We start from the raw sequence: 12,337 nt of genomic DNA, 5'->3' as shown, positions 1-12,337 counted from the left end.
ATGTGGCATTTCCCATTTGATCTTCCCTTTGGGTGGTAACAGCTCATACTTTGAGATTTCTGTAGGGATCTACCATGTAGTTTCATCAGGCATAGGATACACTGGTTCTTCATAAGTCTTCATTAAGTACTCTTTTATATAGTATACTGAGAAATATTGATATGGATCCATATTTAATTTTTTAATAATTTCTAAAGCATGCGGACATGGAAGTTCATTCAATTGAAATCTTTTGCACCTACACCTTCTTTCCTCCATACAGACAACATATCTACTACCTCCATCATATATTGTATACAACAAATTATTTGATGGTTTTACCCACATTATTAAAACGGCTTTATCAGTACTATATAAAAATTGTACCATAAACTGTTCTAGCGTAGTATCATATAAATTGAAATGTATCTAATAAGTATGGTCATAAAAATTATACCGTCATCTTTCGTGAAGAAATAAAGTTTTCTTGAAGCATATATTCCTACTTCTGTCCAAGCTTTATAAATGTTTCTGTTGCAAGCTTTTTGTTACTGTAGTTTCGCTCCTTAACCAAATTTGTCAAGAGATCTAGCAACGGAGTTACTGGGAGATCTCTTACAGACTTATTTGCTGAATTCATGGATTTAGCAATGTCAGATGTCATTATTGTTATTCTATTAACTTTTGAATGTGCTCTTGGCCATTTTCCATATCCAACATCAAATAGATATTCCTCTACCCTCTTATCAATTATTTCAATCTCTGCCATTTGGTAATTGAACTCGTTAATTGTGTATGCTTTGGCCATTTTGAAGAATATTTGCACAAGTTGATTATGACTCTTCTTGAAATTTGCCTTAATGTTATTCCAGGGGTGGAAAATACAGAAACAATAGGGTACCTATTGATAGATAGTAGAAACTGCATTTGGGATACACTCTCATGCCTATCTGACACTATGCACATAACATCCCTAAAGTCATATGTATTCCTGAATTGTCTGAAGACCATTCCGAGGATACATCATTTTCTGAATCAGCCACTGAATAAGCAAGAGGAAGAATTTTACCTACATAAAAAGATTTCAATTATTAAAAGTATGTCACCGATTTAAGAAAAAAACTTTATAAACAGTATAATATTTGATGGTCTATACTTATCAGATGCATCTTGTGTGCAAGCTGTGATTAAGATTCCTCTGTATGATGCTTTCAAGAAAGTCCCATCAACTACTAGAATAGGCTAACGATACTGCCATCCTTTAATTGCTGCATAAAGTTTCACAACTAGATACATGAAGCATCCATCTTCCGACTTGTGTAGCTTAGTAACAGATCCTGAATTTGTTACCTCCAACATATAAAGATATTTTAGCAATTTCACATATAAACTACTTGGGTTTCTTCTTATCATTTTAAGAGCCTTTTCCTTTGTTCTGCTTGCTTGCTTATAGGTCATGGTGACGTTATAGTCACTCAACATGTCACGTTGTATATCTCCAGAAATGTATACTAACTTTGGGTCAGTATGCTTATGTTTTACCATGTTCGCCATAGCTGTTAAAGTAGCCTGACGTGTATCAAATTTTTTCATCAACTGGGCATGCATGAAGTTTGTTGAAGTTTCTAACTTTGAGAACACGAGACTTGTTTAGCCTTGATGCTTTAAAACCTCAAGAACAATTTTGATATACACAATCAATGAAGTACCTATTATTATATAGGTATGATGTTAGTTTCTAACATATGCCAACTAAAATATGGTATATTATCACAACTCCGAAAGTTAACATTAAACAGTAAACCTAACTTGTTGAAACTAAGGCAACGAAAACTACATCGGGCAAAGCAGATTACATTATTCGCTAGTATTTTTGGTGACAGAATCAGGTGTTGGTAAACTTATTCAAATCCTAATCTCATACACACCTTCTAAAACATGATTTTCAAACTTTGAATTAGAAATTATTGTTGATTGCGTGGTATTTCATCACATTGCGTATAGTCTCATTGTCTTTGAATAACTGACCCACTTCAACCTTTTTGTGTAAAGCATTTATAATTATATTCATATATATCATTGGCTTCCATATTCTTTTCACTCTGTGATTTCCCTGTTGTTAACATATCAACATCTTCATCTTCATGGTGCGATGCTAAAAGCTGTCACATCCGAATTTGTCTCTTTCAACTTGATATACATCATTCAAAGCCATATCACTATTTACTGTTAATAGTGGATAACCGTCTTTAACAGTATACTTGATATCAACTGTAGCCGTAAACTCCTTATGAAGATACTTTGCAATCTAGAACTGAAAATCATCGAAATTCCAATTCCATTTGATTAACATACTATCAACTTCAAAATCTATAAATCGATAATCATCAGACCAATATCCACTGTGATGTAGCAACGTAGGTATTTGGACCATTGTTGTATTTCAGCTTTTAATCAAAAAATTTAATTCGAATTTGTTAGAGCGTCACTTTTCCCAAATTTTTCTCCCAAATTCGTATGCTCACCAACAAACGCTGACAGTAGGAAAGCAACGCACATATTTCAGCCATTGTTATATTTCATTTTTTAATCAAAAAAATTCTCCCAAATTTGTTAGAGCTTCAATTTTCTCCCAAATTTCTCTACTCACCAACAAACGTGCAGATAGTAGGAAAATTCTTATGTTTTATTTGGGTTTGCAATTTATATAATCCATAAGCACCGAGAAATACGCAGAAATTTAGAATTAATTTTGGGAAAAAAGTTTCATATTTTATGTATAGTTTGAGAGTAATATACTTGTCAAACAAAAGAGAGCAGACAAAGAGGAGTATCTTTTAAACAATTCAAAGCTCTTAGCCGTCGACTGCCGCTTTGAGAAAATATCTGTATATATTTCCTTTTGTTCAACGATCTTTGAAGTGAAAAGAAATACTACTGTCAAATGTCAATGGAAATAGTAATTAGCTTTGCAATTTTTATTGCGTCTATCCTAAGTCTTCTCTTCCTTTTCGATTTATTTGTAAGAAACAGAACAAAGACGTCAAATCTTCCTCCCGGCAGCTATGGATGGCCAGTGATCGGAGAAACTCTGGAGTTTCTCCGATCAAGACGGGACGGAAGCCCAGAGAAATTCGTGACGGACAGAATAGAGAAGTATCAGTCTCAAGTTTTCAAGACTTGTATAGTTGGTGAAAAAGTTGCTGTGTTATGTGGCCCTGCTGGAAATAAATTCTTGTTTGAAATGAGAATAAATTGGTCAATGTTTGGTGGCCAAGTTCTGTGAGACAGCTGCTTGGATCGTGTTTGTCTACTGTTTCTGGTGAAGAAGCTAAGCTAATGAGGAAGATGATGTCCTATTTTGTTAGCCCTGATGCTTTCTCTAAGCTATATATTAAGACCATGGAATTGAGCACTCAGCACCATATCAGGAATTATTGGCAAGGTACACTTCTTCTCTATATTACATTTTATGTTTGTTTTTAAGGGGTCATTTGGTTGATGTCAGGGCGGATGGGAATTCACCCTGAAAATTACATTGTATATATAAGGCAAAATATACTTTTTTTTAACCTCTATATATTATATTTTGAATTCCCTTGACATAGCCTAAAAACATAGTTTAGTAGTCAAGGAGTGTCAAAATCTTTGTGAGCTCATGGGTTCAATTCCCACTAGCTACAATCTCTTTTAATTTTTTTAATTATTTTTTTTGAACCCCCTTAACAATATCCTGCCTCTTTGAAATGATTAATTAATTCCTAAATAAATCTCGGGGAAGATGCTGTACAAGAAAAAATAATATTTGCCGTATAACTAATGCAGCAGTTGCTTGGTGGAATTACATAACACCTAGATTGAGTTCTGTATAAATTTATGTCTTAGTTTAGTTGCAGGATAAAATATGAAAAAAAATATATATATTTTATAATAGAAAATTAAACTATTTAAATACAAAAAAAAAAGGGCCCTTGTAAAGTAAGTAATGCATATATGAAAATTCCTAATTATTGATCATCGTATAATAATACTTTTATTATGAATCCTAGATAAGCAATCTCTACATAATAATCCCGCATAACCAATTAGTTGTATGTACCGAACGACTCCTAAATTCTTTCGAGTGGATGTAATGGAGTGTGATAAAACATATATGGCCACAGTAGATTGACAGTATGAAAGATTCAGTGAGTATACTTTGCAGCATATATCAAATTCATAATAAAATTAGAAATCCGTTTAAGTGCGACTTCCAACAAAAACGCGAAATTCATTGCTCTTTAACTATAAATTCTGGTTTTTGGTAAAATAAATTTATCTAAATAAAACCTTCATTTTGTAATACACCAAGGGGTCGTTTGGTACGTGGATAAGCAAAATTAATTTAGTATCGGCTTATGCCTTATCCCTTGTTTGGTTACTAATCCTGAGATAAGTTATTCCCATAATTAAAATTAGTACTAGGATAACTTGTACCTGTTAGAGAATGGAATAGTACTCCCTGGATAAGTTACAACAACAACAACAACAACCTAGTAAAATTCCACTAGTGGGGTCTGGGAAGGGTGGTGTGTACGCAGACCTTACCCCTACCCCGAAGGAGTAGAGAGGCTGTTTCCGAAAGACCCTCGGCTCAAGAAAATAAAAAGACAAAAGGAGACAATATTAGTATCACATCAGAAATCATAGGAAAAATATGAACAACATGAAATCCAGAAGAAAGATGCAAAGCAAAAGCGATAGCTAATAAATAGGCCATGCACTGGAAAGCGAAATAATAAGACACAACATTGCCACTAGCTATCTTAGACAAAACCCTACCAGACTACTCTCACAAAGGTACGAAGTAGGGCAAGGCTCAACTACCTACTAACCTACAACCCTAATACTCGACCTCACATCTTCCTATCAAGTGTCATGTCCTCGAAAATTTGAAGCCTTGCCATATCCTGCATGATCACCCTCCCTAATATTTCTTAGGCCGCCCTCTACCTCTTCTCGCGCCCTCCACAACCAGCCGCTCAAACCTCCTTACCGGAGCATCTGGGCTTCTCCTCTTAACATGCCCGAACCATTTGAGCTTGCTTCCCGCGTCTTGGCATCAATGGGAGCCACGTGCACATTCTCCCGAATAACATCATTTCTAATCTTATCCATCCTAGTGTGCCCGCACATCCACCTCAACATCCTCAGTTCTGCTACTTTCATCTTCTGGATATGTGAGTTCTTAACAGGCCAACACTCAGCCCCATACATCATGGCCGGTCTAACCACCGCTTTATAAAACTTACCTTTGAGTAACAGTGGCACTCTCTTATCACACAGGACTCCAGATGCTAACCTCCACTTCATCCATCCTACCCCAATACGGTGTGTGACATCCTTGTCGATCTCCTCTCCCCCCTGGATAACCGACCCAAGGTACTTGAAGCTGCCTCTACTTGGGATGACCTGTGATTCAAGCCTCACATCCACGCCCACTTCCCCTGGCTCAGCGCTGAACTTACACTCTAGGTATTTCGTCTTCGTCTTGCTCAGCTTGAAACCCTTAGACTCAAGAGCCTGTCTCCAAACCTCCAGCCTCTTGTTAATACCAGATCGCGACTCATCAATCAGAACTATGTCATCGGTGAATAGCATGCACCATGGCACCTCCCCTTGAATATGGTGTGTTAACGCGTCCATCACCAGGGCGAATAAGAATGGACTGAGCGCAGAACCTTGGTGTAACCCTATTACAACCGAAAAATGCTTAGAGTCGCCTCCTATTGTCCTAACCCGAGTCTTAGCCGCATCATACATGTCCTTAATTGCCTCTTACTGTCCTAACCCGAGTTTTAGCCCCATCATACATGTCCTTAATCCCTGGATAAGTTATCGCAGGATAAATTAATAAAATTGACAATCCTAGGATTAATACAACATACCAAACAGTCAATAAGAAATAATACCAGAATAACTAATCCCAGCATAACTAATCCCAATATAACTAATTCCAACATAACTAATTCTAATATAACTTGTCTTCAAACTAAACGACCCCACTCCTTCTTCTCCCATTCAAACGAAAAGGAAAAGTGTTCGACAAAATTGTACATAGTTACAACAACAACAACAACAACAACAACAACGAAAACAACAACAATAACAACAATTCCAATATATTCTTATAAGTGGAGTATGGGGTATGGGGAGGGTAGTGTGTACGCAGACCTTATCCCAACCTTAAAAAAAAGGAATATTTCTGATAGATCCTCGACTCAAGAAAAATAGAAGAGAAGGGACAATGACAAGTAAACCTATCAGAGAACCAAGCAAAAACACAAACCAACCCTAGGTAGTGCAATAAAATTGTACATCGTTAGACTTGCATAATTAAAGAGACGTGCGAAAATTTTCTTAACTTAATTTCAGGTAGTATATTGACGTCTTGTAATTTATGATGTGCTTTGAAAGACCTCCACTAACCACACAAGTAGTGATAGCACAAGTTGAAATACATATTTTATGCTGTGTGTCTCACATTGGACGGTTGGAGGACCTCAACTAACCAAAGCAAAAGATAAGTAAAATATTTCATAGGCAATTATATCATCATAGTAGGTGTTTAAAAAGTTTGACAAGGTCATACCTTCCAAAATATACTTCGAGACTTAATTATCTACAAAAATTTGCAAACAATAGATTCAAGATTTGTTTTTAGGGCTTAAATGTTTGAATATGAAATTCTTATTTAGTTTGAAAAACTTTAGTTACAAAACTTCAACAACAAAATATTGAATGTGAAATTGTTGTAGTTTGAAAATGATTTAATAACTCGCTTTACAACATTCCAGTATCAAAAATTAATGATTAGAGATATTGAATATCTGTGAGGTTTTCATTGAGTTAATATTTGTAAAATTTCATTTCGATTCTTCACTTGTATTAATGTTGACCACTAGTATACGTTACTTTGATGGCATTTGAGCTGTAAGTTCACTTTTAATTCTCGTATTATGTGACCTTTGATTAGAATAAATGTTACGTGTCGAATTTTTCGAACACAATGTTAAATATATACTTCATCCGTCTTGATCTATCTGTCGTGATTTCTAAAAATAGTTATCTCTATTTATTTGCCATTTTAAAAGTTCAACAACAACAACAACCCAGTATTATCCCATACCGTGGGGTCTGGGGAGGGTAGTGTGTACGCATACCTTACCCCTACCTTGTGAGAATAGAGAAACTGTTTCCAATAGACCCTCGGCTTAGGAGAGCATAAGCACCACATTAATGAAAATATAGACAAGAAGGGACAGTACCAAAAATCCATATAAAAGCAGGAAAAAAAGCAACAAGATAGTAAGGTGATCAACAATGAAAGAAAACAACAGTTAGTCATAAAATCATAATACCAACAAAAAGCGAGATTGCGTGTCAATACTACTGTTATGAACACTCTAAACTATCTATTCTACTACCCTAATCCTTGACCTCCATACCTTCCTATCAAGGGTCATGTCCTCGGTCAGGTGAAGCTGCGTCATGTCTTGCATAATCACCTCTCTCCACCTCTTCTTTGGCCTACCTCTACCCCTCTGTAGGCCCTCCAAAACAATTACCCTTAGTAGTAATTGTTCTTGAAGGCTACAAACACCTCACTCATGGGTAATATTATGATTGTTCAAATACCAATAAAACGTGAATAAGGATAAAATAGTCAATAATACCTCATAAATATTACTCCCTCTGTTCCAATTTATGTGAACCTGTTTGACTGAGCACGGAGTTTAAGAAAAAATAAAAATATTTGGAATTTGTGGTCCTAAACAAGTCAAAAAGGAGCTCGTAGTATTTGTGTGGTTATAAAAGCTTCTCATTAAGGGTAGAATTGTAAGTTTAAGCTAAATTGTTTCCAAATTTAGAAAGGGATCATTCTTTTTGGAACGAACCAAAAAGGAAATAGATTCATATACACTAGAACGGAGGGAGTATATTTTTTTAAAGGGCATGTAAAACGAGAAAACGACAGATAATTAAAGACCGATGAAGTATAATATATCCATACAAATTTTGAAGTTTATTTATCTACATGAAGGTAAAGAGGAGTTGAAAGTCTTCCCAACTATCAAGTTACACACATTTGAGTTGGCATGTCGTCTATTCATGAGCCTAGAAGACACAAATCGCATTTCAAATCTCTTCAATCTGTTCAACATTTTCTTGAAAGGAGTCTTATCAGTGGCTCTGAATTTTCCTGGAACGAGATTTTATCATGCAAAGAAAGCAACAAATGCTATACGAAAAGAACTCGTATTGATTGTCAAGCAGAGAAGAGAGGCCTTAGAACAGAAATTATTAGTTTCTCCTCCCCAAGATCTTCTGTCACATTTGCTTCTATTTCCGGACGAGAACGGTAAATTCATGTCTGAATTGGAGTCAGCAAATAACATACTGTTGCTGCTCTTTGCTGGCCATGATACTACCAGTGTTACTTTAACACTGGTGATGAAGTATCTTGGAGAGTTGCCTCATGTTTACGAGAAAGTTTTGCAAGGTCAGTATGTCATGTGTAATTATCCACACCTCCTCCCCCCACCCACCCACGCCCCCCAAAAAAAATGTGAATATAATATTCCCTATGTTTCATTTTAAATGACACGCTTTCCTTATTAGTTTGTTCCAGAAAATGACAAATTTCTATTTTTGGAAACAATTTAATGTTAAACTTTTCATTTTACTCACTTTACCCTTAACGAAAAGCTTTTATAATCACGCAAATGTCATGACCCCATAAAGCTTTGCCCCTTTAGCTTTTAGGATCACATATTTCAAAAGTCTTCTTTTTTTCTAAATTAAACTTTGTGTCAAGTCAAACAACATTATCTAAATTGAAACAGAGGGAGTAAATTAACAACCCGTTTGGCCAAGCTGAAAAAATCAGTTTATTTTGAAAAGTGCTCTTTTTCGGAAGTGCTTTTTTCAAAAGTACGTTTGGTGAAAAGTAGTTTGTGTTTGGCTAATTAATTTGAAAAGCACTTCTAAGCAGCAATTAGTGTTTGGCCAAGCTTTTAAAAAGTGTTTATAGTATTTTTTTCTCAAAAATGCTTCTCAAAAAAGTGCTTCTGGGAAGAAACTACTTTTTTCTGCTTCTCCAAAATTGCTTTTGTTTCTACTCTAAAGCACTTTTTTTTTCAAAAAATTTGGCCAAACAGTTCAACTTTAAAAAAAAAAAAAACTTTTTATTTTTATTTTTAAAAATGCTTTTCAGCTTGGAGAAACTTGGCCAAACAGGCTACTAGAGTATTGAAGTTTCATCTAAAAGTAGTTGTATTAATTTTTCTTTTGTCTTGATAATGAGAACAGAACAAAAAGAGATTGCATCATCAAAAGGAGGAAGGGAATACTTTAACTGGGATGATATACAGAAGATGAAGTATACGTGGGATGTAGTGTCTGAAGTTCTCAGGCTAACATCACCAATCACTGGAAGTTTCAGAGAAGCACTAGTAGATTTGAACTACCAAGGTTACATCATTCCAAAAGGATGGAAGGTACTTTATTAGATTTACACTTTTACTTGATCAAAAGATTATATGGTTTAAATTGGAAGGGCAGATTTTTTCAGTCTAAAACTCAAAAGGCATAAGTAGATGATATATATGAACTTGCTCTTGAACACTATTCCCTTCAATTAAACATCTTCAACATGCTTTGGAACAATTTGATCAATGTTAATTTCTAAGTTTTCTTAAACCGGGTGACGGGAAAAATGACCAAGATCAAACAATGTAGTAATGCATTCCCTTTTTTGATTTAAATAAAAAGTCTTATTTGGAAGTATTTAGGCATGTTATATGTCAGCGGAAAATGTTGAGAACTTCTAGTGCGAGATAAACTTCTTTTTTTCCATATAATATTGTATTGACAGGGGAAGTAACATGGACAGTGGTAATTTGTATAATTGACCTCAACTTATCTGGAATTACGGTGCATTTGATGGCCGGACCAAAGTGCATGTCCACTCTTTTAGCTTAGATTGTGATTTACAATGTATCCTCAATATAATAGACAAGTATAATTCACTTGCTATGCGCAAAACTAAATGATGGCTTGATATGATGCAACAGCTATATTGGAACGGCGCTGTAACACACATGGACCCTAAGTTCTTTCCAAAAGCCAAAAGCTTTGATCCATCAAGATTTGAAGGAGCGGGGCCGACGCCATTTTCATATGTTCCATTCGGGGGAGGGCCTAGAATGTGCTTGGGCAAAGAGTTTGCGCGGCTGGAGATTCTTGTTTTTATCCACAACATAGTCAAAGATTTCAGATGGAAACTATTGATTCCAAATGAGAAAATAGAATATGATCCCATGCCCACCCCAATTGAAGGACTTCCAGTCCTTCTTCAACCTCACAGCCCTTAAAAGAGTTTGCTTTAACTTCCCTCTCATTATATTCTGATTGATGTTAAGAGAAAAGAAGATACTATCAGAAACAAATATTAGTTCTATATGAGATATGTAAAAGGTAAAAAATAGCTTCTGATGAGTGTGGATGGATCCTCATTTCGTATTTAACTCTTTTTTTTCTCTTTAGTTTATCATTCTGGTAAAAACTCATGTAGTAATGTCCAAGCAAAAGATAGCTGTAATTGATTTGTCACAGTTCATAGCACGGCTGTAGCTGGCTTATGAATCTATTTGAGAACTTAGTTACTGTTGGTATTACTGTGTTCAAAATCAAAAAATCAGATAAGCAAACAAACGTTAGTTCAATAAACAAATCGTAAAATAATTTCGAGCCCACTGAATTCACAGTGTGTCCTTAAGGAATTTAATCCCTTCACTGTTGCCTAAGGTATACGGATTAATTCCCCCCAGGATAGAACGGAATAACTATTCTGTGATTGCGGCACTTCAAATCACAGAACTTTAGTGAACTCAACAAACGGAGCAAATCACACTTGACACTTATGTTTATTTAGAAAATAATGCAACAATGTAGAAAATAGGGGAGAAGATTTCAGTTTTTCCATATGTGAAAAATGAGGCCAAGCCTCTAAATTTATAGACAATGAAAGAGTGAGATGAAGAGGTGCAATCCAAGAGGTGCCTCTTCCATTTCCCATTCATGCCCCTTAATAGATAAAACGCAACAATCCTCCACATGAATGGGGAATGGACATATGTGAAAAAACATGCATGAAAATACTATGTGATTGCAAGTAAGGATTAATCGCATCTGGATAAGTAGGTTTCCCTTTGAACTTTCCGTAGTGAACTTATGTCGGATATACTCGGTCAATTGGTAGATTTGATATCTTTGAACCGTCGAACTTTGGTGTATACCTAGACAATCATAAGTTACACAATCAATTATTAACCGTCTTTGGTTCTCACGGTTGTGTTCGTTTCAGCCATGAACACCGCCTGGTTTCATGTGTGCTTAGAGAATGGGCCTTTACTTTCATTCCCCTTAAAGCGGCTTACACTTTACACTCAGATAGGTGATTTCTAAACGTGTAATCTTATGGACACATTATCTGGTCATATCCTGCCAGACTTAGCAAATCATTAAAAAGCTTTAAGTTTATTGACTCATCAAAAAGCCTTAATGCTTTACCTTGATTTCTGAACATTGTCTTCATCACGAGAATGGGTTGAGTTATTTGACAATGTTTGAACTGTCATTCATAACTTTGTTTGATCTCTTTGAACCTAGCTCTTGAGGTCTCCAGTCTGCTAGGTAGAGTTACCGCCATAATGACTTGTCCTAGGCCTTAGCCCCATTCTCTTCCATGATCTTTCAACTGCCTCTCTAGATAGGCCTTTTATAAGTGGATCTGACACGTTATCTCTTGACTTTACGTAGACAATCGTGATAGCACCACTAGAGAGTAGTTGTCTAACAGTATTGTGTCTCCGTCGAATGTGACGAGATTTTCCATTATGCATAACGCTCCCTGCCCTGCCTATTGCCGCTTGAATATCACAATGTATACATATAGGTGCCAAAGGTTTGTGCCAAAATGGAATATCTTTCAAGAAATTCTGGAGCCATTCAGTTTCTTCACCGGCCTTGTGTAAGGCTATAAACTCAGCCTCCACTGTAGAGCGGTCAATGCACATTTATTCGGACAATTTTCAGGACATCGCTCCTCCACCAACTATTTAGAATTGGTTGAACCGGTGATTGATCTCGCCCAACTATGCCTTCTAAAAGACAAAACGGTCGTTGCAAATATAATCCGGTTTTAACTTCGGAGTCGAATCCACAGGGAACTAAGCTATCTATTACAACTCTTTGGCAATGCTATTATCAACTCAACCAATTTCTAGATGCAAGATTTTTATCAATCAATCTTGGG

At 35.8% G+C, this 12,337-nt stretch overlaps 1 protein-coding gene and 1 pseudogene across 1 annotated transcript; one reads left to right on the top strand and one right to left on the bottom strand.

Moving 5' to 3' along the window:
• Positions 1-481: 481 nt before the first annotated feature.
• LOC109212114 lies at positions 482-787 on the bottom strand. The gene has a single exon (XM_019375726.1). It carries the CDS (start codon positions 785-787, stop codon positions 482-484), a length of 306 nt encoding a protein of 101 aa, XP_019231271.1.
• Positions 788-2,929: 2,142 nt separating this feature from the next.
• LOC109212113 lies at positions 2,930-10,519 on the top strand (annotated as a pseudogene).
• The last annotated feature ends 1,818 nt before the right edge of the window (positions 10,520-12,337 follow it).

Source organism: Nicotiana attenuata, unplaced genomic scaffold (genome assembly GCF_001879085.1).
Source record: "Nicotiana attenuata strain UT unplaced genomic scaffold, NIATTr2, whole genome shotgun sequence".
Lineage (NCBI taxonomy): Eukaryota > Viridiplantae > Streptophyta > Magnoliopsida > Solanales > Solanaceae > Nicotiana > Nicotiana attenuata.
Note: the sequence above shows the minus strand (reverse complement) of the source record. Positions and strands in the feature narration are given on the sequence as shown.

What these genes read in the sequence shown, in the direction of transcription:
- LOC109212114 (XM_019375726.1), bottom strand. Translation starts at nt 787, where the DNA reads ATGGCCAAAGCATACACAATTAACGAGTTCAATTACCAAATGGCAGAG.